The 24,908-nt window shown below is 38.1% G+C and overlaps 1 protein-coding gene across 1 annotated transcript in view; it reads left to right on the top strand.

Annotated features, from left to right (window-relative positions):
- The window catches only part of RPF2 (ribosome production factor 2 homolog), a 33,541-nt gene extending 11,795 nt beyond the window's left edge, over positions 1-21,746 (top strand). Inside the window, exons 5-10 of the mRNA XM_019443102.2 lie at positions 658-739; positions 1,348-1,424; positions 6,018-6,117; positions 14,738-14,840; positions 20,572-20,716; positions 21,503-21,746. Of these exons, the coding sequence (XP_019298647.2) occupies positions 658-739; positions 1,348-1,424; positions 6,018-6,117; positions 14,738-14,840; positions 20,572-20,716; positions 21,503-21,682 (687 nt within the window). The 3' untranslated portion in view covers positions 21,683-21,746. The remainder of the gene's footprint in view (positions 1-657; positions 740-1,347; positions 1,425-6,017; positions 6,118-14,737; positions 14,841-20,571; positions 20,717-21,502) is intronic.
- The last annotated feature ends 3,162 nt before the right edge of the window (positions 21,747-24,908 follow it).

The following is a 24,908-nucleotide window of genomic DNA, read 5'->3' as shown; positions in this document are numbered from 1 at the left end:
GTGAGTACAAGAAACTCTGATTTAAGACAGCATATACATGATTGGACTAATTACTGTTCCTTTAGTAATTTGTGATTTTTTGAATTCGAAATCATCCTATATGAGGGAATTTTGTTGTAAAGTGAAAGTGAAGTAAGATTTATTAATTTTTAAAGTTTATTTATTTTGGGGGGCAGGGTGGAAAGGCAGAGTGAGCAGGAGAGCGAGAGAGTCCCAAGCAGGCTCCCCACTGTCAGCACAGAGCCCGATGCAGGGCTGGAACTCCTGAATCAGGAGGTCATGACTTGAGCCAAAGTCAGATGCTTAACCAACTGAGTCATCCAGGCACCCCTGTTTGTTTCTTTTTGAAGTAAGACTTTCATACTTTTAAAACTATGACTAAAGTTTAAAGTTTATTTTGAGAGAGAGGAGAGAGCATGTGCATGTGTGCACGAGCAGGGGAGGGGCAGAGAGAGAGGGAGAGAGAAAATGCCAAGCAGGCTCCTTCACCGTCAGCGCTGAGCTGGATGTGGGGCTCAGTCCTATGAACTGAGATCATGACCTGAGCCAAAAGCAAGAGTTGGACATTTAACCAACTGAGCCACCCAGGTGCCCCCAGAATACAGTTCGTAAAGTTCTTATATTTATGCATTAATTGGGATTTCTTTGGTTTTATAGGAATTCTTTTCAAAGAAGTCAGATTGCTCTTTATTCATGTTTGGCTCCCATAATAAGAAGAGGCCAAATAATCTAGTAATAGGTAAATATAATTTACTTTCTAATGTTTGTGTTTACAGTCTGTTTTGTGACTCAGATTAATTGATGGTGTTGAGATTTCAGGAATAACAAGTAAGCTCTAAGCTAGTTTTTAAAAATTTTTCTTGTGCCTTTGAATGAAATTTTTAATCTGTCAGACTGCAGGTAGAGAATAGGCATGTAAAAATACTACTTTACCAAAAGTTGCCGATATTTTTCTAAAATATATGTATCTTAAATCAGTGTTAGAGAAAAAAAACAGTAGCATACCTACCCACATAAATTAACCCTTCACCAGTAAGAATTGACGTTTAACTTGGTATCGTCATTGGCTTAGGCAACCCCTTTTACTTCTTGTGGGCCTTTATTTACTCTTCTATAAAATAAGGGAGTTTGGTTAAACGATTTCCAAGATCCTTTCAGGGCCAAGATTGCAACACTGTATTCTAGGTAGAGTTGAAAGTTTAAGAAAGAAGGGGACATGTTTGGTGGGGTATAAGGAGAAAAAAAAAAGGGAGATAATAACATTTTGGACATGCAAATTAGTGGGTACATATAAGGTGTCTCTTTGGGAAAGATAAATGTTTAAAAGAAAATGTATTTTCCTTCTAGGTCGTATGTATGACTACCACGTGCTCGATATGATCGAATTAGGTATTGAGAAGTTTGTCTCTCTAAAAGACATCAAGGTATGATACTAATCATAAAAATAAAAGCATTTTGTAATGTTGTTCTTGGGCAATAGTGACATCTTGTGGTGAAGAGTACTATCACAGTTTGTAGCTTAACTTTGTTTTTATTCTAGTGTGCTCTGAGATAAAAGTAAATTTCATTTTATTTATGTTTTTGAGTGTCACTATTTTGGTGTAAAGACAGGAAGCTGGAAAATACACTATATTTAAAATTTTTTGTTCCTTTTCATGCTGTGGAAACTCCCTCATTTTATTTTTACTTTAAAAAGAGATATAAACATATAACACATATTTGGATCTTCTAGCAGTTAGATTCAGAGTGGTTTTTAACTCTTGTCTAGGCTCATAGTTTAAATGCTATCCTCTCCCTCAATTGTCACAGCACCTATTTTATGGAACCTCAGAAATACTGGAGTTTTCTGGGGCATTTGGGTGGCTTAGTCAGTTAAGTTTCTGACTTTGGCTGAGGTCATGGTCTCGCAGTCCATGGGTTTGAGCCCCGCCTCGGGCTCTGTGCTGACAGCTCGGAACCTGGAGCTGGCTTCAGGTTCTGTCTTCCTCTCTCTCTGCTCCTCCCCCACTGGTACTCTGTCTCTTTCTCAAAAATAATAAACATTGCAAAAATTTTTTAAAATAAATACCAGAGTTTGAAAGCGAGCCTTGTTCTAAACCTACGATACTTTGGCTGGTCCTACAGTATTTTGGCTGCTGGCCACCAAAATGCTAGTTCAGTCTTTCTCTTCAGGACTTACATCTTTGTGTCTCCGTTGTTTGCATGGATTATTAAATAGAAAGTAGTAAATAGGCAAGAAAACTATCCTAATTTAGCTCCTGGGTCCAAACTGGGCTTCTGTTCCCTCAGAACTCTACTTTAGCAGAATCTGTTCCATCAAATGTTCCATCAAGTAATTATTTTATTTAGATTTCATTGCTACCCTGTGTAAGGCTAAAATTACTTTTCCTATTGGATAAAGTTAGAGATTGAGGCCCAGGGGAATTCCATTGGTGATCTGGAGTCATACATATAGAACTTAGAAAGAAAGGATATTGAAGTTGGCAGTGGAAAGTTACATAATTGTTCATGTTTATGGGTCTTTGAAGGTCATGGTATAGTTGAAAGAATTGTAAAATGTGTCATGACTCCTTTTCCTAGTCTCCCCTAAAAAGAGGATATGCTTTCCAAGTTTGTTGTGTGTTTGCAAACAGGCTCTTCCCAGATGTTACTTAGCTACACCAGCTTCTTCAGGTACAGGGTAGAACAGTGGCCTGAGATTGGATTTCGAGACAGAACAATTGGATTGAAGGCCTGTGTTGGCCATTTAGATGACTTTTTTTTTTTTTTTAAACGTTTTTTATTTATTTTTGAGACAGAGAGAGACAGAGCACGAATGGGGGAGGGGTAGAGAGAGAGGGAGACACAGAATCGGAAGCAGGCTCCAGGCTCTGAACCATCAGCCCAGAGCCCGACGCGGGGCTCGAACTCACGGACCGCGAGATCGTGACCTGAGCTGAAGTCGGATGCTTAACCGACTGAGCCACCCAGGCGCCCCTAGATGACTTTTATGACCTGATAAATTACTTGCCTGACCTTCAGATTGCAATCAAGTATTAAATAGGTATAATAATATCAAATGAGATAATATATGTGAAAATGTTTATCAGTGAATATAATGTTTTGGAAGGTGTTTGGTAAAGTATGTAAACTGTGATGCCTTGTTATGGTGGAGGCTATCATTTTATTACAGTTTGTCTTTAGGGCAGTGTATGAATCCTTGGAGAGGAGCAGCATATCTGGCTTGGTCACCAGGTAGTGGGTGTGAGCACTGGTTGATGCATGCATGCTAGCCCTCGGTGCTTTCCATTTTACTTCCAAAGCAAAGAAGTACTTGCGTTATTGTGTAGCTTCTATAACCACCAGGTCACAAGACCATTATCGTTTGTCAGGTCTCACGCTTAACAAGCACCATTTAAATTGAATACTAAATTTTCACTCATGGAGCATATCCATAACTATAATAATCACTAATTGATGACCATATGCTTACATTGGCAGTCCCTACCTACACTGTTAGCCAGAGCTTCACTTTTACCTCGTTATTCCATTACAACTTGTTTTTAGTTTGTTTTGGAATTGCATGTCTGTTATATTTTCTCTTCATATTTATTTCTTTTCTGCATCTACCTCCTTATTTTTAAGACCTCTTCGCCAGATGTTTCTTTTCTCACTTGCCTACTTTTATTGCCAAGCCAAGCCTCATCCTCCTGTTTACTCTTAAGTGAGAAGTGATTCAGTTCTACCAGGAAATTGAATGATTATTCTGGGAGCTTATTTTCTAAGATGTGGCCAGACTTTTAGGGATGGTTGTTTTACATAAAATAAGCCTTAATGGATGAAATGATTAAAATTTAAGGCCAATGTTGTTGTTTTTTAAATTTTTATTTACTTTTTCCAATGGTTTTATTTTAGATAGGAAAAGATACATTGCAGGTGCCTTGGAGTATTTTATTTGGAAAGTTTGTTTATAATTTATAAGACATTTCTGGGGTGTCTGGGTGGCTCAGTTGGTTAAGCGTCTGCCTTTGGCTCAGGTCATGACCTCACGGTTCATGAGTTTGAGCCCCACATTGGGCTCTCTGTGGTCAGCACAGAGCCTGCTTCACATCCTCTGTCCCTCACTTTCTTTGCCCCTCCCCCCACTCCCTCTTTCTCTCTCTCTCAGAAATAAATACACTTAAAGAAAAGAATTATTTCCTTTCTTTCCCTTTGTTTTAAAAAAAACTTAATTCAGAAATTTAGTTCAAGGACATTACATAATTATAATGTTTTTAGTATAGTGTATAACAGTACTTATGTAATATTTTGAATTTTTAGTGCCTTTTAGATAATTCAAATAAAGCTCATCTGTTGTAGTTTCTTCTAGTTCTGGCTTTACACATTGTGAAAAATATCAGTGACCTACGTGTTAAGTACTGTTTCATATAACTTGTTCAGTTACGTATATATATATTAAAAAAATTTTTTTTTTTTAATGTTTATTTATTTTTGACAGAGAGAGAGAGACAGAGCATGAGCAGGGGAGGGGCAGAGAGAGAGGGAGACACAGAATCGGAAGCAGGCTCCAGACTCTGAGCTGTCAGCACAGAGCCTGATGCGGCGCTCGAACTCACAGACCGCGAGATCATGACCTGAGCCGAAGTCAGATGCTCAACCGACTGAGCCCCATTGTTCATTTATATTTTTATGATGTGTGGACTGGGTCATGACGTAACATGATATTTTTTATTATGCATTGTGGTCAGGATGTTGCTTCACTTTCTCTTACCTTCTGTGTACTTTCTTTTTTTAAAATATTTATTTTTTTTGAGAGAGGGAGAGACAGCGTTAGCAGGGGAGGGGCAGAGAGAGAGAGAGAGAAAAGGAGACACAGAATCTGAACCAGGCTCCAGCTTCTGAGCTGTCCGCACAGAGCCTGATGTGGGGCTCAAATCCACAAACCATTAGATCATGACCTGAACTGAAGTCTGGCGCTTAACCAACTGAGCCACCCAGTGCCCCTTTACCTTCTGTATACTTAAATAGCCTCCATAGACCTAGGGGTAGCAGCAGCAGGGTCAGGGAGGCACAGGTGGAACATGGAAGAGTCATTGGGTCTGGAAGGTCCATTCAGGCCCTAGAGGACACAGATCTTAGGTACACCTCCTAAGTAGAGACAGTTAAGGTTCAGAGTTAGGAAGCAGAGACTGTCAATAAGAGTGAACAGGAAGAGGCAACAGGTGACCTCTGGTCCTAGGGCAGAGGATATTTGTTTTCTTGTCCTGTTTTTTGTTTGTTTGTTTGTTTGTTTGTTTCTAGATGTGTACAGTCCTTGATTGATACCAAAATAGAGGTGCTAGAATCAATGGGAAGCTCAGACTAACACTTGTTCACTGTCATAAATTAATCATTCAGTTAAAGAGTGTATTAGATTTTTTCCTTTTATTTTGGTGGCTTTTAAAGGTTATTATTATTCACATCACATTCTTCTTTGTATGGAAAATCCAGAACTGGACAAAATACTTTTTTTAGTGAGAGCCTCAACCATGCTGAGTAAGGATTGCCCATACTTTCTATAGCTTGTATAAAATTCTCTTGTTTCCCGTGTTACTGTGGAGTTGGTAGTTTAATCTAGCTTTCATTTAAATAATGTTTATGTGACACAGTAGGAAAGGCATAGTGGTAGTAAATGATTTAAAGAAATTAAATTTGTTTAGACTCTGGGATGTCGGTTGTTAAAAGGCTGTGTATGTTTTGCAGCAATTTTAGCTTTTTATTCTTTGTACAGAATAACTTTAAAAAATAGCTTACATCATTCTTTGACCACTTATTAATTTGGTGATATGAAGGGAGTGGAACAAAAAATAATTTTTTAGCTTAAAAGTTGCAACTGTAGTTTTAAATCTTTAGATTTTAATCAGTATTCATAAATATAGTTTTAGGACAGTTAAAATATGAAAACTAATCACTGTGTAAGAATTGACTACTTTAAAATCAACTTATAAATAGTTTAGAATTGATAATTTTATAATTATAATTTTTTTTCTGTTTCATAGAATAGTAAATGTCCTGAGGGAACAAAACCCATGTTAATATTTGCTGGTGATGATTTTGATGTAACAGAAGACTACAGAAGGCTAAAAAATCTTCTTATTGGTAAGTATTTTAATACTTCTCCACACGTTTGCTCAAGTAGGCAATCTAAGACTGTCATTGGTGGCACTTTGCCACTTCACTGTATATATACATCTTTTTCTTTTTGATCTCTTTCCTTTCTTCCCCCCTTTTCATTATTTTCTTTTTTAAAAAAAATTTTTTTTAAATTTTTTTTTGAGGTGGGGGTGGGGACAGAGAGAGAGGGAGACAGAATCTGAAGCAGGCTCCAGACTCTGAGCTGTCAGCATAGAGCCCAACGTATGTCTTGAACTCACGGACCACGAGATCATGACCTGAGCCGAAGTTGGACGTTTAACCAACTGAGTCACCCAGGCACCCTTTCATTATTTTCTTTATTCCCCACTAGCAGTAAGGGAGAGTTAATGGATGTTATAATGCATTGATCATTTTTATTTTTTGATGCTCTAGTAACTTCATTGTCAACCTATATATGAAACATTTTATGCTTTATAAAATGCTTCCACCCATTTTATGTCATTATTGGCATCATTAAATTTAGAAAATTGAGAACTTAAATTTTCAAGATTGTTGTACATCATCCATTTCCAACTCAAAAACCTCTATTTTTCTTAGTCTTGATAGGGAAGGTTTTTTAGACTCTAACCCCTTATAACTTTTTTTTTTTTTTATCTCTCCCAATTTCCTTCCTCTTTTTTCCATTTGAAGTGGCTTATTAAAAATACATTGTACACATTCCTATTGTCTTTTCTGATTTTTGTTCTCGTTTACCTAGTTTCTTCCATTCTTGCAAGTTTCAGATCAAGTTTCTTTCCCAGAAAACTTTCAGTGACTTCCCAACTCCTTTTTTTTATTATCCTTAATGATCGATATTTATATGTATTGTTTTATTCTCGCAACCTTGTAAGGTTGTCTTATAGATGAGTTATTCTTGGTGAACTACACTAGTTCCTAAGGACTTATGTAATGACTACATCCTTTCCTATGTGTTCACAAGTCTCCTTCATTTTTTTTCATTTTTTTTTTAATGTTTAATTTTAAGGGGGGCACAAGGGGCAGGGAGAGAGGGAGACACAGAATTCGGAGGCAGGCTCCAGGCTCTGAGCTGTCATAACAGAGCCTGACGCGGGGCCCAAACTCATGAACCACAATATCACGACTTGAGCCGAAGTTGGATGTTTAAGCAAGCCACCCAGGTGCCCCTATTAATTAATTAATTAATTATCTATCTATCTGTTTATCATCCAAGTTAGTTAGCATATGAATGCAACAATGATTTCAGGAGTAGATTCCTTAATGCCTCTTATCCATTTAGCCCATCCCCCCTCTCCCAGCCCCTCCAGTAACCCTGTTTGTTGTCCATATTTAGGAGTCTCTTATCTTTTGTTCCTCTCCATGTTTTTATATTATTTTTGCTTCCCTTACGTTCATCTGTTTTGTGTCTTAAAGTCCTCATATAAGTGAAGTCATATCGTGTTTGTCTTTCTCTAATTTCGCTTCGCATAATACCCTCTAGTTCCATCCCCATAGTTGCAAATGGCAAGATTTCATTCTTTTTGATTGCCGAGTAATACTCCATTGTGTATATATATATATATATATATATATATATATATATATATATATATATATATACATACATACACCACATCTTTTTTATTCATTCATCAGTCCATGGACATTTGGGCTCTTTCCATACTTTGGCTATTGTCTATAGTGCTGCTATAAACATTGGGGTGCATGTGCCTCTTCGAAGCAGCATACCTGTATCCCTTGTATAAATACCTAGTAGTGCCATTGCTGGGTCGTAGGGTAGTTCTATTTTTAATTTTTTGAGGAACCTTCATACTGTTTTCCAGAGTGGCTGCACCAGCTTGCATACCCACCAGCAGTGCAAAAGAGATCCTCTTTCTTTGCCTTCTTTCCAACATCTGTTGTTGCCTGAGTTGTTAATGTTAGCCATTCTGACAGGTGTGAGGTGGTATCTCATTGTGGTTTTGATTTGTATTTCCCTGATGATGAGTGATGTTGAGCATTTTTTCATGTGTCGGTTGGCCATCTGGATGTCTTCCTTGGAGAAGTGTCTGTTCAATTGGCTTATTGGAATCTTTGCTATAGGTTCTTACCTGAATTTTTGATGAGTTAAAAAAAGAAAATCATACATGAAAGACAATGACCAACATTTCCTTTTTTCAAAATTACATACCCCAAAATATCAAGGATGGTTTTTAGCTAAGATTACTTGTACTCCATTGGCCCAGATTTTCTGCCTTTTTCCCTCCAGTTGTTCCGTAATAATTGTTAATTGTCAGTATATATTTGTTATAACAGAAGGCTTTCATTTGCTTTTGTATAATTGGTTTTTATAAAAACTTTATTATTTTGTGCTTCCACTAGAGGGCAAGAATAACCACATAATGCAGTGGTGACGGAGAGGGACTGAAAACCAAAAAAGGAATCTGGGGAAAGAAGGAAGGTAGAGGAGTGAAGTGAGATTGTCAGGTCCCAAGGGCAGTTGTGTTTTTAATGTAAATATGAAGTAAGCCAGCTGCAGACTCCTTGGTGTATGTTTTGTGTTCATATGAAGTAAAGTAGAGCAGTGGGGAAAGAGAATGTTATCAAGGGCTTCCATCCTTTTAGGAAGTTCTCTTTTTTTGGTAATTGGCCAGAAAGAAAAGTGAAGTTATTAACTTCAGTGTTTTTTTTTTTTTTTTTTAACGTTTATTTATTTTTGAGACAGAAAGAGACAGAGCATGAATGGGGGAGGGGCAGAGAGAGAGGGAGACACAGAATGGGAAGCAGGTTCCAGGCTCTGAGCCATCAGCCCAGAGCCTGACGCGGGGCTCGAACTCACGGACCGCGAGATCGTGACCTGAGCCAAAGTCGGACGCTTAACCGACTGAGCCACCCAGGCGCCCTTAACTTCAGTGTTTTTATGCCAGGTGCGCATTTAGTTCATGCTGAACTAAATTTTTTTTGCTTCTGTTTTGCTTTCTTAAATACTATCTAGATTTCTATTTAATCTTAGTGGTATTGCTTTTCCTTATAGAAAATCAGTATATCTATTTTTAGATTTAGTGCATCTTTTTTTTTTTTTAATTTTGAGAGAGAGGAGTAGGGAGAGAGGGGGAAAGAGAATCCCAAGCAGGCTCCTTGATGTCAGAGCAGAGCCCGACATGGGGCTCGATCCCAAAACTGTGGGATCATGTAGGTCAGGTAATTTATTAGTTTGACTCTTTCTATAGCTTTACAAAGGCAATCATGTTAGTCTGCTTGGGCTGCTGTAAAAAATACCATGTGCTGGGTGGCTTAAAAAACAAACAGTTCTGGTGGCTGAAAGTGCAAAATCACAATTTTTGATGAGGATTCTTGCCAGCTCTTGCTTTGTGCTCCTGGCTTTTCCTTCAGGGAGGAAGGAAGGGAAGGGAAGAGAGGTGGAGGTGGTGGGGGGCGGTCAGCTTTCTAGGGTCTCTTCTTATAAGGACACTAATTCTATGGGACCAGGGCCCCACCCTTATGGCATGCCTCATTTAATCTTAATTTCTTCCTCAGAGGCCCATCTCCAAATTCAAACACATTAAGGGTTAGGACTTTTAACATATGAATTTAGAGTGGCAAGGGGGTAGGGGCAAACATTCAGTATATTATAATATTAGTCCCATATTGTGGATGAAGAAGTTGAGGCCAATTGAAGAGCTAGTAAGTGGCAGAATCAGGATCTGCTGTGTTCTCTAACTGTGGATCCCCTGGTCTTTCCTGTCAACACATGGTAACCTTCTGTCCCCTTTCTCAATGTGTTTACTCGTGGACATAGCCACACGTGAGATCTTATTTTTACTTGGAATTGATCCGCTGAAAAAAAGATCCAAGTCGGGGCTTTCCTTCTGACAGTAGCCAATTTATCTTCCTCTTCTCCACCCCCTTACTTGTATTTAACCAGGTTTTTATGTTTATCATTACTCATTAGTATCTCTCTTGTTACCTTAGCCATCATTCCTGCCCAGTTTCGGGTCAGCTTTTTTGGCAGTGTTCTGAGTTTCCACACATTTTAATTCATTGCCCCTTTGAGGTGAGGTTTCCATGTTTCAGACTCCTCTTACACATTCATTGCTCCAGTCCTGCAACTAGCTGTTTTCTCTAAGCAGCCCTGAACTTTTATTTTTTAATGTTTATTTATTTATTTAGAGAGACAGTGTACACATGTGCAGAGGAGCAGAAAGAGAGGGAAAAGGGAATCCCGAGCAGGCTCTGGGCTGTCAGTGCAGAGCCCGATGCGGGGCTCAAACTCAGAAACTGTGAGATCATGACCTGAGCCAAAGTCAAAGAGTCAGACGCTTAACTGACTGTGCCACCCAGGTGCCCCAACCCTGAATGAACATTTTTAAAATGAGAAATTATTTTAGAAACCACAGTTTGGGTGCCAGGGATTGTTTTGTGGTTGGTCACTGTAGGCTTTTTTAGAGAATGGAACTGTGAATTAAGATTTGTTTGTTAAGATAAAATGTATCGGAGTTCATACTGAAACTTCTAACTCAAATTTAGGACAAAAGGATCTTAACTTCATTGACTTCACATGCGTACCTTCTTTCGTCCATGAAAAAAAATCCAGGTTCTCAGTGATCCAACACAAGTATGCATTTCTTTTATACTGTACTACCTACCATACAGTGTTACTACTGATGATGTGAATATTGAGTGCAGTTGAAGGTTTTGTTGTGTTGTTTTTGGGGTTTTTTGCAGTTCTTTTTGTCTATAAAATACATCCTGCTAAGAATATATGGTCAAATCACTGTTTTGAAGTCACTTGAAATAGTTCTTTTCTGTATGATTATGCCTTCAGCTCAGTATGCAGGTTCATTTGTTTTCAGTTTTTAGGGATTACTTTAAATTTTTAAATTTTAAATTATATAACTTTTGAGATCTGCTTTACATAAAAGCAAGTCTGCATATTTAAAGATTTAAAATTTGATGGTTTTTGACATCTGTAATACACCTGTGAAAACACCACTTCTGTCAAGGTATAGAACCTATTACACCCAAAAATTAGCCTGTGTCCCTGTGCAATCTATCCTATTTCTGTATTGTAAGCAAACATTAATCTGCTTTCTGTGATTATGGATTAGTTTGCATTTTATAGAGCGTTAGGTGAATAGAATCACAGTATGTACACTACAGTATGTACTTTTTTTGGTCTGGCTTCTTTCACTCAGCTTGTTTTGAGATTTGTTGGATCTATCAGTAGTTCATTTCTTTTTATTGCCGAACTGTATTCCATTTATAGCTGTTTCACAATTTGTTTATTTTGTCATCTGTCAGTGGACACTTAGGTTGATTCCAGCTTTTGATTAGATCAAAATTTTGGTGAGTAGAGCTGCTATGAACACTTATATTCAGGGGGCACCTGAGTGGCTCAGTCTTAGGTTAACTGTGTGACTTTGGCTCAGGTTATAATTTCATGGTTCGTGAATTCGAGCCCTGAGTCAGGCTCTGTACTGACAGTTCAGAGCCTGGAGCCTGCTTCCCATTCTGTGTCTCCCTCTGTCTCTCTGCCCCTCTCCCTCGCATGCGGTGTCTCTCTGTCTCTCAAAAATAAATAAACATTAAAAAGTTAAAACATCTATATACAAATTTTTTGTGAGGGCATATGATTTCATTTCTTGGGGTGCCTGGATGGCTCCATCGATTAAGCATTCAACTCTTGATTTCAGCTCAAGTCATGATCCCAGGGTTGTGAGATTGAGCCCTAACGTTGGGTTCTGGGCTGGGCATGGAGCCTGCTTGAGATTCTCTCTCTCCCTCTCCCCCTCCCTTGCTTGTGCTCGCTTTCAAGAAAATTTTTTTTGATCAGTAGAGCTGCTGTGAGCATTTATATACAGATTTTTGTGAAAGCATATGTTTTCATTTCTTTTGGGTAAATACCTAGCTGGGAATGGAATGGAATGGTAGGGTCATTTGAATAGCGTATGTTTAACGTTTTAAGAAACTGTTCTCCAATACGGCTGTACCATTTTACATTCCTACCAATGGTGTATGAAAAGCTCCAGTTCCACTGCCTTGCCAATACTTGGTAGACCATTCTTTTTAATTTTAGTTATTCTAACGAATATTGTATGCTGATAGTATGTGTTTCTAAATAATTTCTATAAAATTTCTTAAAAATTTATATAAAATAAAGTAGTGCTATTGTTGAAGTTGTAATTTGCATTTTCTGATTAATGATGTTGAACATCTTTTTGTGTGCTTATTGGCCATTCATATATTTTTGGTGAAGTGTCTATTCAAATCTTTGCCTTATTATTTTTTTTTTGGAGGTTATTTGTCTTCTTGAGTAATAAGGTAGGGGTGTTTGTTTGTGTAATAAGGTGTGGCGGGGGGGGGGGGGGGGGGGAGCAGAGAGGGAGAGGGAAGTCCTTTGTCTCTTTGTCTGATACATAGTCTTTGAATGTTTCCTCCCGATCTGTGGCTTGCCTTTTTTTTCAGTGACGTCTTTCAAAGAACAGAAGGTTTTTGTTTTGTTTTGTTTTGTTTTAAAAGAAGCTTTCCCTGTTTTATTTTTAACGTTTATTTAATTTTGAGAGAGAGAGAGAGAATATGTGAGCGGGGGGAGGGGGGGACAGAGGATCCAAAGCAGACTCTGTGCTGACAGCAGACAACCCAACGTGGGACTCGAACTCACAAACCGTGAGATCATGACCTGAGCTGAAGTCAGACATTAAAGTGATTGTGCCACCCAGGTGTCCTGAGCAGAAGTTTTTGTTTTTTGTGACGTCTGTTTTACATTTTTTTTTCTGTAATGGTATGTTCTTCCTGTATTTTAAGAAGCCTTTGCTTACCTCAGCAGCATCACAAAGACTTTTTCTAGTATTTTCTTGTTGAAATCTTAAGAGTTTTAGGTTTTGCATTTAGTTATGATCATGAGTTAATTTTTGTGTATGGTGTGAGGAAAGGGCCAGTGATTTTAAAACTTTCCACTTCAGGGCCCCTGGGTGACTCAGTCAGTTAAACATCCAACTTCAGCTCAGGTGATCTTGCGCTTCATGGTTTCGAGCCCCACATCAGACTCTGTGCTGACAGCTCTCAGAGACTGGAGCCTGCTTCGGATTCTGTGTCTCCCTCTTTCTTTGCCCCTCCCTTGCTCACACTCTGTTTCTCTCTCTCAAAAATAAGCATTAAAAAAAAAAATTTTCTACCATCATTTTTTTCCTTTGCATTCTTAAAAGCTTATGGAAGAAACACATATTCCTGCTGTATGATTTGCATTACAAAAGCTGCTTCAGGGAAACTGAAATGTACATATCTTGTTCCCCAGAAAGATTGACTTCACTAGTGCTTCCAACACAATGAGGGGGACTTTATTAACTTGGCCACTGAAGGAGAGTTAGATTTTGACAAAATAATGGGAGCCCTGTTTATTGATTATGATGCAAATTTAGATCAGTTTACTTTGAAAAAGTATATACCTGGTTTATAAAAATATCCTTGAGGGATTTTTGTTGGGGGAGTAGGGAAGGGTGGTGTATACATGTGCATACACACTTGTTCCTCTTTTATACACGTTAGTGATTTTCTTTTAGTTAACCATGAGAAAGAAAAAAGCAAACAACAAAGGATGTGTATGTCCATGCACTGGAGATGTTTCTCATCTGAGCTAATCGGAAGTGAGAAGGACAATGCTGGGTGGCTACAAATTGGGACCCAATGAGCTTTTCTGTTTACTACATCACTTACCTTGGGCCATTTCTTCCTAATTAAGTTGGATAAACTTTTATGTATAACTTTTCCTTATCTAAATATTATTTGTGTATTTGTTTAGCCTTCTTGGGGTTCAGTCTTCTTGGCTGTAAAATCAGGGGACCAAACTTGTTTTTCAGACTTCTTTCATTCTTGTGCTACCTTCATACCTTTAGCCAAGTCCACATAGTATTATGGTGGTGTTCTCCGAAGAGGTTTCTTTACACTGACTCCTCTTTTTACAAGGAAACTTTATGTCTCTACCGTGAATGGCAAATGGTATCTGATAAAAAGATAAGTAATACATAGTAAATTATTCTGCCTATGTATCATTCAAGATCACTTCATGTGCCACCCGTGGGGAAACAGCCTATTCATGGATCTCAGTGGTTCTTTTCTGGCTTTAACAATTTAGTTTGTTATCTTTGCTCATATAATTGAAATTTCCTGTTAGAATTTTCTTGTGTCTTGGCTTCTACCATAAAACAGAGGCCAGTTTGATTTAACAGTCAAAGTTTGAACAGCTGTTTTTATAGGAATTTGCCATCTTAACCTACCTGTCTCATAGATAAAAAAATTTATGCTTTGATTTATATTTGTAAAAAAGTGAACATGCATGATAAATGTGATGGACTCTTATGCTAAGCATTGGCTTAGAAGGAGAACTTCACAACTGAAAAATTACATGGTTTAGTGAGCTAAACACGGAACAATAGTCATGAGCTTAAATGGTAAAGGGATGAGAGTCTCAGACATTGTTCGGGGACCAGTTTTTGTGCCACCTTTTTATCTTTTTTTGTGAGCAGTGGTATGAAATGGAGCATCGACAGTCCAGCTCTCTGTAACTGAATTTAAAAACATGTTAGTTTTTTGTTTTTTGTTTTTTTAACAACCTAAAATTTGTTTTTAGATTTCTTCAGAGGCCCCACAGTATCAAATATCCGCCTGGCTGGTTTAGAGTATGTTCTGCACTTCACTGCACTGAATGGGAAGATTTACTTTCGAAGCTACAAGTGAGTGCATTTGTTAGTATACTCTTGAATCCAGGGCTACAGCACTTTAGTGTGACTTTTATAGAGTTCGAACTTAGAATTGGCGTTTGGTCCAAAGTTTGTCTGGAGAGTGGGCAGACAAGCAGTGGCAGGCACAGCAGCTCTGTGCTGATCCTCAGATGTGTCATCCCCCTGCTCACGTCTGCCTCTGAAACCCTGCTTTTCCAGGGCCCCAGAGCATCTGGTGCTGCAGTCCTCCGAGCTTAGAACACTAATTCATTGTGCAATATCTCCTTCTTTTTTTTGACTGGATTTAGAACACCGAGTCACAAGTCTTAGACCAGCCAAAGCAAATCTCAAAACTCTGAGTCTTCTGAGCCTAAAAACTGGAGTCTGAATGGAATGAGCACATTCAGTGGCTGTTTTACCTTCTTCAGCCTAGCCCTTCTACCCCTACCACAATATAAATATGAATCCTAATGCTCTGATTTTGTTTTCATTAAAAAGCTTAATGACATGCTACAATTGTGTCTTTTGAGATAAGCATGATTTTTTTTCTTATTTATAACAGTGTTGGCCCTGGCTGATCAAGCCCACACTTGCCTAGAGAATATATTGACTTCCACAAGCTGCCTTCCTTTGTACATGAAAGTCAGACCGATGCCCGTTTTTGAGCTATGGTATGGAAGTGCAGCCTGAGAGCCACTGACAGTTCAGTGTTGACAGTGACTTGTGTGCATTTGTGCTATATGTGCAGCCACTCGGGGACTTCAGCATTTCATCCATGGTTTAATTTTTTTTTTTTTTTTTTTTTAAGTAAACTGTACCCACAACGTGGGGCTTGAACTCATGACCCTGAAAGCAAGAGTCATATGCTCTACTGATGAGCCAGCCAGGCACCCCTCATTTTGGTTTTTTTCCTTCATCATGAAATACCTGGTTGACTAGCTTGTATCAATGAACATCCAAATGAAAGTAAATATTCACCTTTTTTGTTAATAATTTACATCTTTGTCTCAATTGTATTGAGTCAAAGATAACTCCATTCTTCTCACTATACGTTTGGTGTCATCATTTCTGTTTTTCTATTTTCCTTTTGTTTAGATAATAATAATAGGGAAAATGCAGTAAAATATCTACATGATTGCAAGATGTAGTTAGGGATTTTATAATCATTTTTAGCTGGTTGAGATTGAAAGCCCCTTAAATGTGTTGGAATTTCCCAACTTACTTTGGGGCTATGAAGAATATATTATAAAGTAGATGGCTCCAATTTATAGAACAAGAAAGATGAAAAATCACTAAATAAAAAGAATCTTTTTGGAAACTTGTGTTAAGCAGGCCCTAGGGACATAAAGGAGCTAAAAATATAAAGATCAAAATCTTTGAGGATGAAAAATGGGTAACAGTAATCTAAAACTCTTTCATTGTAAATAGTTTCAAAGAAAGTATTCACTTATATCAGAACTTATATTTAGTGAAGAGAAAGATTAATTTGTAAAGAAAGAAATGCAGAGATAATAAAATGGTCAGAAAATTAGTAAATCAGACTTCGAAACATGGATAAATTAGCAGTGTAACTACACATATCTACCCATCCACTTACTTTAAGAAGAATTAACTGGAATCACTGTTAGGTTAGCATGGCATAACCATTTCCATCCCTTAGTGGAAAAAAAAAAAAGGCTTGAATTTTTCAGATCAGAGACCCTAGAGTAAACTTTTAACCCCAGGTATTTTGTATAGGCCCTGTAATACCTGTTAGCTGTTGATTTAAAATAGAAAATAGACTGTGGGTGCTTGCCTGGCTGAGTCAGTGGAGCATACAGCTCTTGATCTCAGAGTTGTGAGTTCGAGTCCCATGTTGGGTGTAGAGATTGCTTAAAAATAAGATCTTTAAAAAAAAAAAAAAAAAGTATTGTGTGATTGAGAGCAAGATGCTAGTGGAGAAAAAAAAATCACTAGATTAGTTTAGCCTGCAGGGGCTGTGCCCCACTTGGGAGAGGAAGAAAGAAGTGGTCTGAGGAATGAACATCACCTCTGAGCCTAGTGACTTGGCTCAGGGCCAGGCATTAGCCACATGACTTAGAGCACTTCTCCGGGCCTTTCCTTTGCAAAATGTAGCGATGCTATTTCGGTAATTCTGCAGCCCCTCTGTGATCAACAGTAATTCCTTTATAAGAGGGAAAGAGTTGCAGGTAGAGGTGGGAATATGCCAGAGAAGTGTGCCTGACTTCGTGTGGTTCCTTAGGCATTCTTGCAAGCTACACTTCTGTGTCCTGCCTTTGCTTTTACCTGGAACAGTTGGTACAAGGTAATAGTTAACATTACCACACATTACTTGTGAAGATTAATAAGGTTAATTTTATAAAATGGCTTAGAGTTTCTTGAATGAAAGGAAGTGTAAACATGAAATTGTGTTAATATAACCTTTGATCTGACCTTTTGGGGGAATAAATCATATTGTTACTGGCCTCTTCCTGTATATTGTATAGTAATTAATTCCTCATATGTGAGTGATCATTTGTATTCCTTGGAGAATTTTATTCACTTAGAAAGTTAAAGTTCTGAATATAAAAATTTTTAGTAACTGCCACATTTGCCTTTACGATGGCATTTGTAAGGTTTTATGGGGAGAAACATGCAAAACGAAGTATTAGCATACCTTAAAAAGCAAACAACATTATAGGCAAGAAAACAATATCAGCAGAAGAGAGGGATATGGAAGGGAGAAAAGTAAAGAAATTAAACTTGAACAAAAGTGGTAATGGCAGTCTTTCTCAAGAAATAGGCAAACAGTATTTTAAAATATACAGAAATTACCCATCAACATATCTTATAGCTTGAGCCCATCTGAAAGCAAAGGAGCTGGGTTGTCTTTGTGTCTTATAGTATATAACCTTGCGGAATTGAATATCACTTTTGATTACAGGGAGCCAAAACAAAACAAAGCTTGAGGTTAGGATCTGAGATGGAGTTAATAGGCATATTGGTATAACACTTCTTGGCGTAGGTATTTGGCTGGAGACATGATGGCCTAGAATTGAAATGTCTATCTTTAAAAAAATAAAAAAAGTGTGAGATGAATAATAGAACGGGGGTGAAGGAAAAGGGTTTCAGTTGTGTTTTTAACGGGTCAGTGTCAGTCTCTTCTTTTTGCTTAGTGTGATTATAAAAATCATTTATAAATTCTCTATTAATACATTTCCTCAATCATTTTAGATTCTAGATTTCATTGTTAAAAGTTTAATCAAGTTGGGACGCCAGGGTGGCTCAGTCAAATAAGTGTCTGACTTCAGCTCACGTCCTGATCTCGTGGTTTGTGAGTTCAAGCCCCACATTGGGCTCCATGCTGCGTGGAGCCTGCTTGAGATTCTCTCTCTCTCATGCCCTCTCTCTCAAAACAAACTATAAAAAATATTAAAAAATAAAAAGTTTAACAAAGAGAAAGGATTAAAGGTCTATCACCAGCAACCATATGTAGAAAACTGATATCTGGAGAAAGTTTTCTTCTATTTCTGTCCGTTTGATGTGCCAGTAAACCTGCTCAGTGAAGTAATTCAGATAAGATCATCTATACAGACAGTATGGCACTGTAACTTAATTCTTTGGTAAATGGCAACACATGTAGTTATATATATACATGTAGTTATGTAGAAAATCTTAATTATATACACCACTCAAAAGGTTACTCTGTTAGGAGGACACTTTCATAAATTAAAAGGTACTTGGGTAACGTGAATCCGTCAGGCATGCCAGGAGCTGTTCTAGATCTACAACTCTTCCATTGAGCTGAAAATCAGCATTTTAAGTGGTAGAAACATTTTTAGTTTGACATTTTTATATATACAATGTCCCTGATGTTTTAAATAGTCTGCTGAACACAAGACATTAATCAAGATATTTTGATGGGAGTTCAGCTTTAAATATCCTTTATTGGAGGTACTGAAAGTGTGGATGCAAAAGCAGAAGTATGTGTGTTAGAACTGAGTCAAATGGTCACTGCCACCATATGCTTTGAATTAGCTTTTATGGAAGATGCCCTGATATCACCATTTAGTTTCTAAAAGTATTTTCCCCACAGTGGGCCTGAGGCAGGCATTCTCTCAACTCTCTCCTACTGGAACCAGTATGCAGAGAGTGGCCTGAAGGCTCCTGTTTTGGCTTTTTTTCTCTCTGCTTGCTCCCTTCAAGTCCCATAAAATATTCATGTTACCTTGTACTGTTATTGGAGCTTTTTTTTTTTTTTTTTTTTTTTTTTTTTTTTTAATACTTCTGCTTTTGACATATCCTAGGCTGGTGTTCGTTTTGTTTTCTTTTTGTCTTGTTCAATTGGGTATAAATAACTATCTGATACAGCATATCTATCATTATGACTCTTCTTGCAGCTAGTGGATGTACCTCCCATGGGTGGACTGTCTGCATGTGACGCGTTTAGGGCCCAAAGGGCTGTTAATGAGCTTATTATGCACATTCACTTCTGCTTCCTGGTGTTTTCTTGCTCTTGGGTATTCCTTACTGTACTCTACTCTTAACGTTCTTTCTCTTCTCTCATGTCATTTGTTGTCTCTCTCTCATTCCACCTTTGGTGTGAAAAGTTTGACCTTTTATAAATATTGTTTTCATTCAGTTCTTTTAGTCCATGTGGAGATCTGGCCACTATAACAAATTGAGTCAGCTCAAATAATTGCCGGGTCTTTGAGCTGTTCTTGACTGTTCTGTGACTCACAAAAAGAATTTGTTAGTCTCCCTTCCTCCGGTTTCCACATTCCTGATCTGTTTCCACATCCATAGCTATTTGGACATATGTTATCTAGAAAGTTGTGGTTTTGTTATATTAAGCTTTTAAAATTCATTCCAGTGTATGGAGATCAGTAAATGTCTGTACTATGGACAAAAGTGGATTCTGAATGGATCTTTAAAGAAATAAGAATTGTTGGGGCACCTGGGTGGCTCATTTGGTTGAGCGTCTGAGTTTAGCTCAGATCATGATCTCACAGTTTGTAGGTTCGAGCCCCACATCAGGCTGTGTGCTGACAGCTCAGAGCCTGGAGCCTGCTTTGGATTCTGTCTCTCCATCTCTCTCAGCCTCTCCCCCGCTCATGCCCTGTCTCTCTTTCTGTCTCAAAAATAAACATTAAAGAAATAAGAATTGTTAATCATGTAAGCATAACATTTCAAAGGGCCAACTGAAAATGTTTTTGTAATTATGTAAATCTGTAAGTAAGATGAAGAAGTCAAATCAAAGGATTCCATTTCTTAAAACAGTTGTCTGTCTCACTTGCTGTTTCTCAACAGTATTGTATACTTTTGTGTTTGATTTTTAAAAACCAGCAAGCCAAAGAATATACTTGGCCTAAATGTGTAAAGCATTTAAGAAGTTTAGGCTCCTAGAGGCACCTGAGTGTCTCAGTTGGCTGGGCATCTGACTTTGGCTCAGGTCATGGTCTCACACTCCGTGGGTTCGAGGCCCGCATCGAGCTCTGTGCTGACAGTTCAGACCCTGGAGCTTGCTTCCGATTCTGTGTCTCCCTCTCTCTCTGCCCCTCCCCTGCTCATGCTCTGTCTCTCTCTGTCTTAAAAATAAATAAAAACATTTAAAAAAAGAAGTTTAGCCTCCTAAAGACGGTGTCATTTTATGGAACTGTAGTTCTCTTGAACAAAAATATTTGAGGGGATAAGGATTCCATCAAAGTCAAAGCAACATTTTTCTTTCTTTCTTTTTTTTTTTTTTTTTTTCTATTTCACAAAGGTTGCTGTTGAAGAAGTCTGGTTGTAAAACACCAAGGATTGAATTGGAAGAGATGGGGCCCTCATTGGATCTGGTTCTGAGGAGGACACATCTGGCGTCAGATGATCTTTACAAATTATCTATGAAAATGCCAAAAGCCCTCAAGGTTTATAACTTGCAGATTGGTGCCATATTTATTTGTATATTCCACTCTTCTTTCCAAAAGAGATTAGCAGCATAGTACATTAAAGAACATACAGAAAGAGATCGATAAAATAGATAAAATTAGACTCTCAGAACAAAGAAAAGGAGGAAGAAGCACATAAGCCAACCATAAAGGATAATAAAAGAGCTGTAGAAACCATGCATCAACTATGGCTGAGAGCTTTCTGGTAGCCAAGACTGCCAGTTTTCAGCAAGAAAGAATTGTGTGGGGCGTTGTGGAGATGGAGGATTTAGAGCACAGGATGTGTAACTCATATTGTTTAAAATGTGTTTTGACTTTTGAATGGTTTTGAAAAACAAGTAGAAATGGCTTCTCTGGAATCCCAATAAAGATTGACTAGATAGTCACAATTCCTTAAGCTAAACACAGGAAATTCTCTCACTGGATGACAATGGTTAGTGTAGTCTATAGTATTGCTTTTCAAATGTTGTCTGACAGTTTACCTGGGAGTTGTTAGAAATGCTGAGTCTCAGGTCCCTAGGCCTTTTGAATTATAATATGCATTTTAACAAGATCCTTAAGTGATTTGTATGTACTTAAGTTTGGGAAGAAAAGTCTGTAGGCTTATAGACTATATTATTGAGTAGGAGCTCACGAATGGAAATTGTTAGTAAGACCTTTGTTGTACACTAGATTTTTACCAGTTTATGGTAGTAGAGACCATTACCTATATATATATGTATATATGTATATATGTATATATATATGTATATTCTTGTTTCATAGCCAAAGAAGAAGAAAAATGTCTCCCTTGACACTTTTGGCACAACTTATGGAAGGATTCATATGCAGAAGCAAGACCTAAGCAAACTACAAACCAGGAAAATGAAGGGGTTGAAGAAGCGACCTGCAGAAAGGATAACAGAAGACCAGGAGAAAAAATCAAAGAGAATTAAAAAAAATTGATGGAACTAGCCAATAACTGCAGTGTTATTGTAGTCTGTTTACCTAATAGAGTTATCAAGCATCAGTCATTTCAGAGTTTCTTACAAGATTTTATTGTATATTTTTATAACATGGTAATTTACCTAAACTATATATAAATTTACCTAAACTTAAAAATATTATGAATTAGGTTGAAAGTAAGCCTCTTTATATATATATATATATATATATTTTTTTTTTTTTTAAATTTTTTAAAATTTATTTTGAAAGAGCACAAGTGGAGAAGGGGCAGAGAGAGAGAGAGGAAGAGAGAGAGAATTCCAAGCAGGCTGTGCACTGTCAGTGCGGAGCCTGATGCAGGGCTCGAACCCACAAACCGTGAGATCATGACCTGAGCTGAAATCAAGAGTCAGATGCTCAACCAACTGAGCCACCCAGCTGCCCCCTTTTAAATATTTTTTTTAATGTTCGTTTAGTTTTGAGAGGGAGAGAGAAAGCATGTGCGTGGGGGAGGGGCATAAAGGGCGGGAAGAACAATCCCAAGCAGGCCCTGCACTGCCAACACAGAACCCCATGTGGTGCTCAAACCCATGAACTGCGAGATCATGACCCAAACTGAAATAAGAATCAGATGCGCAACCAACTGAGCCACCCAAGCATCCCAAGCCTCTTACTTGAGACTTATCCTAGTGGGCATTTTCTTTGAATGTTATGGTATTCCCTTTGCCCTTTACCCACCCCCCCTCCTGCAAAGTCTCCTGTCTCATTGGATTGGTAGGTGAGGAGGGATCTCCAGAACAAGGATTGGTATTTTAAAGAATTTCTGGATTAAGCTTTCAATAAAGGGAGGAAGCCATGGAAAGTAGAATTGGCCCAAAGGAACTGTATACACGCTCAGTATGAACTACCTGGAAAGTTAACCCCATCTTCCAGCACAGACCTACAGTCTGACTTTTGTTTTTTTACCTTTCTGTTATTTTATTTTGCCTGTTTGAGATTCATTTGAGATTTTTAACTTTGCGTCTTAAAACATTTCTCTAAGAGCATGTCCGGTACCTGATCATTGACATATTACCATACTATTGGGTTTTTTTGTTTCAAGTTTTTATTTAAATTCCAGTTCATTTACATACATACAGTATAATACTAATTTTAGGTTGTACTATTGGTTATCTGAAGAGATTCTGCCACTAAGCCCTATCCCCACTCCTGTGAAAGAAAGGCAGTGTTAGTAGGGCTAGAAGTGAGAGAGGAGAGAATGGGTAAGTTTTGAGACAGAGAGCACTTTAGGTACTGAGTAGCCCTGGGTAGCTAAAGGTCACATAAAGGCCCTGGGTGTTTGCCCAGCAAGTGGGAATAAGCCAAAGCCAAACAGCTTGTTTTGAAATTTTCTTCAAGATGGGTCTTGTGCCTAGGAAATGGGAAGAAACTGTCCACTTCCTCCTCCTAGTGTTGCATACTTGTTTTCCTTAAATGTCGAATTTAGGTTCCTGGTAAAGAAGCTCCTTCATGCAAGTGCAAACCTACCATGTTGTAAAAACACAAACCTCTATAAACTATCATTGTTTTAGGAAGTGGAAATGTTTTGTTTTTGATTCCATGTCAGGGGCCTGTGTGTACATTTATGGGAGTTTGCTGATACTAAGCCAAAGCTAGAGCCTCAGTTTTACCTTCCATATATTTTCCCTTGTAAACCTATTCCTTGGCCTTCCCTCTCCCCTTCCCTTTCCAGATGGCTGATACCTCTCATAAGAAAGGAGCTGTTATTATTCATTTACACTTATTGCTTGATTATACATTTAACCAAAGACCATAGAGTTTTAGATCTGAAGCAGATGTTTACATTTTATATTTTACGTCTGAATGGGGAGAAAAAGTTACAATAATTCATATCCAGCCATCTATAAGTAAATGGATAATAGGTGGGGAGAAGGGGAGTCATGAAAGGGGCATCAGAAATAGTGAATGCAGAGTTCTTCCCCAGTGCCTGACCCCCGACTTCCAGCTACTGACACTTTGGGTAATTGTGATGCAGCAAAGCAATGGGTCATATTAGCCACCTACAGGAAGGATCCTGTCATACGTTGACCTCTATCCCAGCAATTCAACTGATTTTAATGTACAGATGGCCACATTTTTGGTATGTGGGTCATTATCTTGGAGTGTTTAAAAAATTTTCGAGATTTGGTAATGCATCCTTTTGTTTCCTATGTAATTTTTTTTTAATGTTTTATTTTTGAGAGAGAGCATGAGCAGGGGAAGGACAGAGAGAGGGGGAGTCACAGAATATGAAGCAGGCTCCAGGCTCTGAGCTGTCAGCACAGAGCCCAATGTGGGGCTTGAACCCATGGACTGCAAGATCATGACCTGAGCAAAAGATGGATGCTTAATGACTTAGCCATCCAGGTGCCTCTCTTATGTAATTTTTATCTCAGATTATAGAGTGTCTAGTAAGTATTTGCATCCTGTTCAGTAAGAGAAGTATATAGTATTACTGAAATGTAGTTGGAAGCCTTTTTTTCTCTTCTTCTTTTTTTTTTTTAGGAATCTTTGTCGTAGTTGTTGAGCCATCTGGAACCCTTGATCCACCATTTATATCACCATTTCTGTGGAAAGTACACTTTAATTTCCACTTGTCCTTGAACGTAGGACACAGCATACATAAATTGGAGAGGTGGTAAACTGCCTGTCTTACTTCGTTTTTACTTAACCAAGTTTTACTTAACACTTTGGATTTTGGTAGATGAAGAATTTTTTTTTTAATACCAAATTCTTTTTTCTAGGTTGTTAATACTGATACCAAGCTATATATAATTTCATGAAATTTGGTTCCTTTTTATAACCTAAATGCTTCTATTTTCTTGGTATTGAACATAATCCAAAGTAGAGATGTTATTACTCAGGAAAGAAAGAAAATAATTCACCCCAAGTCAGTTTTCAGTTATCTGATTACCTAGCTTCTTCTGAACCCCCATGTGGGGCCGGGAGAAAAGCTTTATTTATAATGGAAGAAGTTAAAACTATTGCTAACATTTGACCAAGGAAAGGCTTGTTTTTAAACCGAATTTCAGGGGCACCTGGGTGGCTCATTCGGTTGAATGTCAGACTTAGGCTCAGGTCATGATCATGTGGTTCATGGATCAAGCTCTGCGTCGGGCTCTGTGCTGACGGCTCAGAGCCTGGATGGAGCCTGCTTTGGATTGCGCGTGTGTCTCTCCCTCTGCCCCTCCCCTGCTTGCTCTCTGTC

Source organism: Panthera pardus, unplaced genomic scaffold (genome assembly GCF_024362965.1).
Source record: "Panthera pardus isolate Hobbes unplaced genomic scaffold, ASM2436296v1 HiC_scaffold_17, whole genome shotgun sequence".
Lineage (NCBI taxonomy): Eukaryota > Metazoa > Chordata > Mammalia > Carnivora > Felidae > Panthera > Panthera pardus.
Note: the sequence above shows the minus strand (reverse complement) of the source record. Positions and strands in the feature narration are given on the sequence as shown.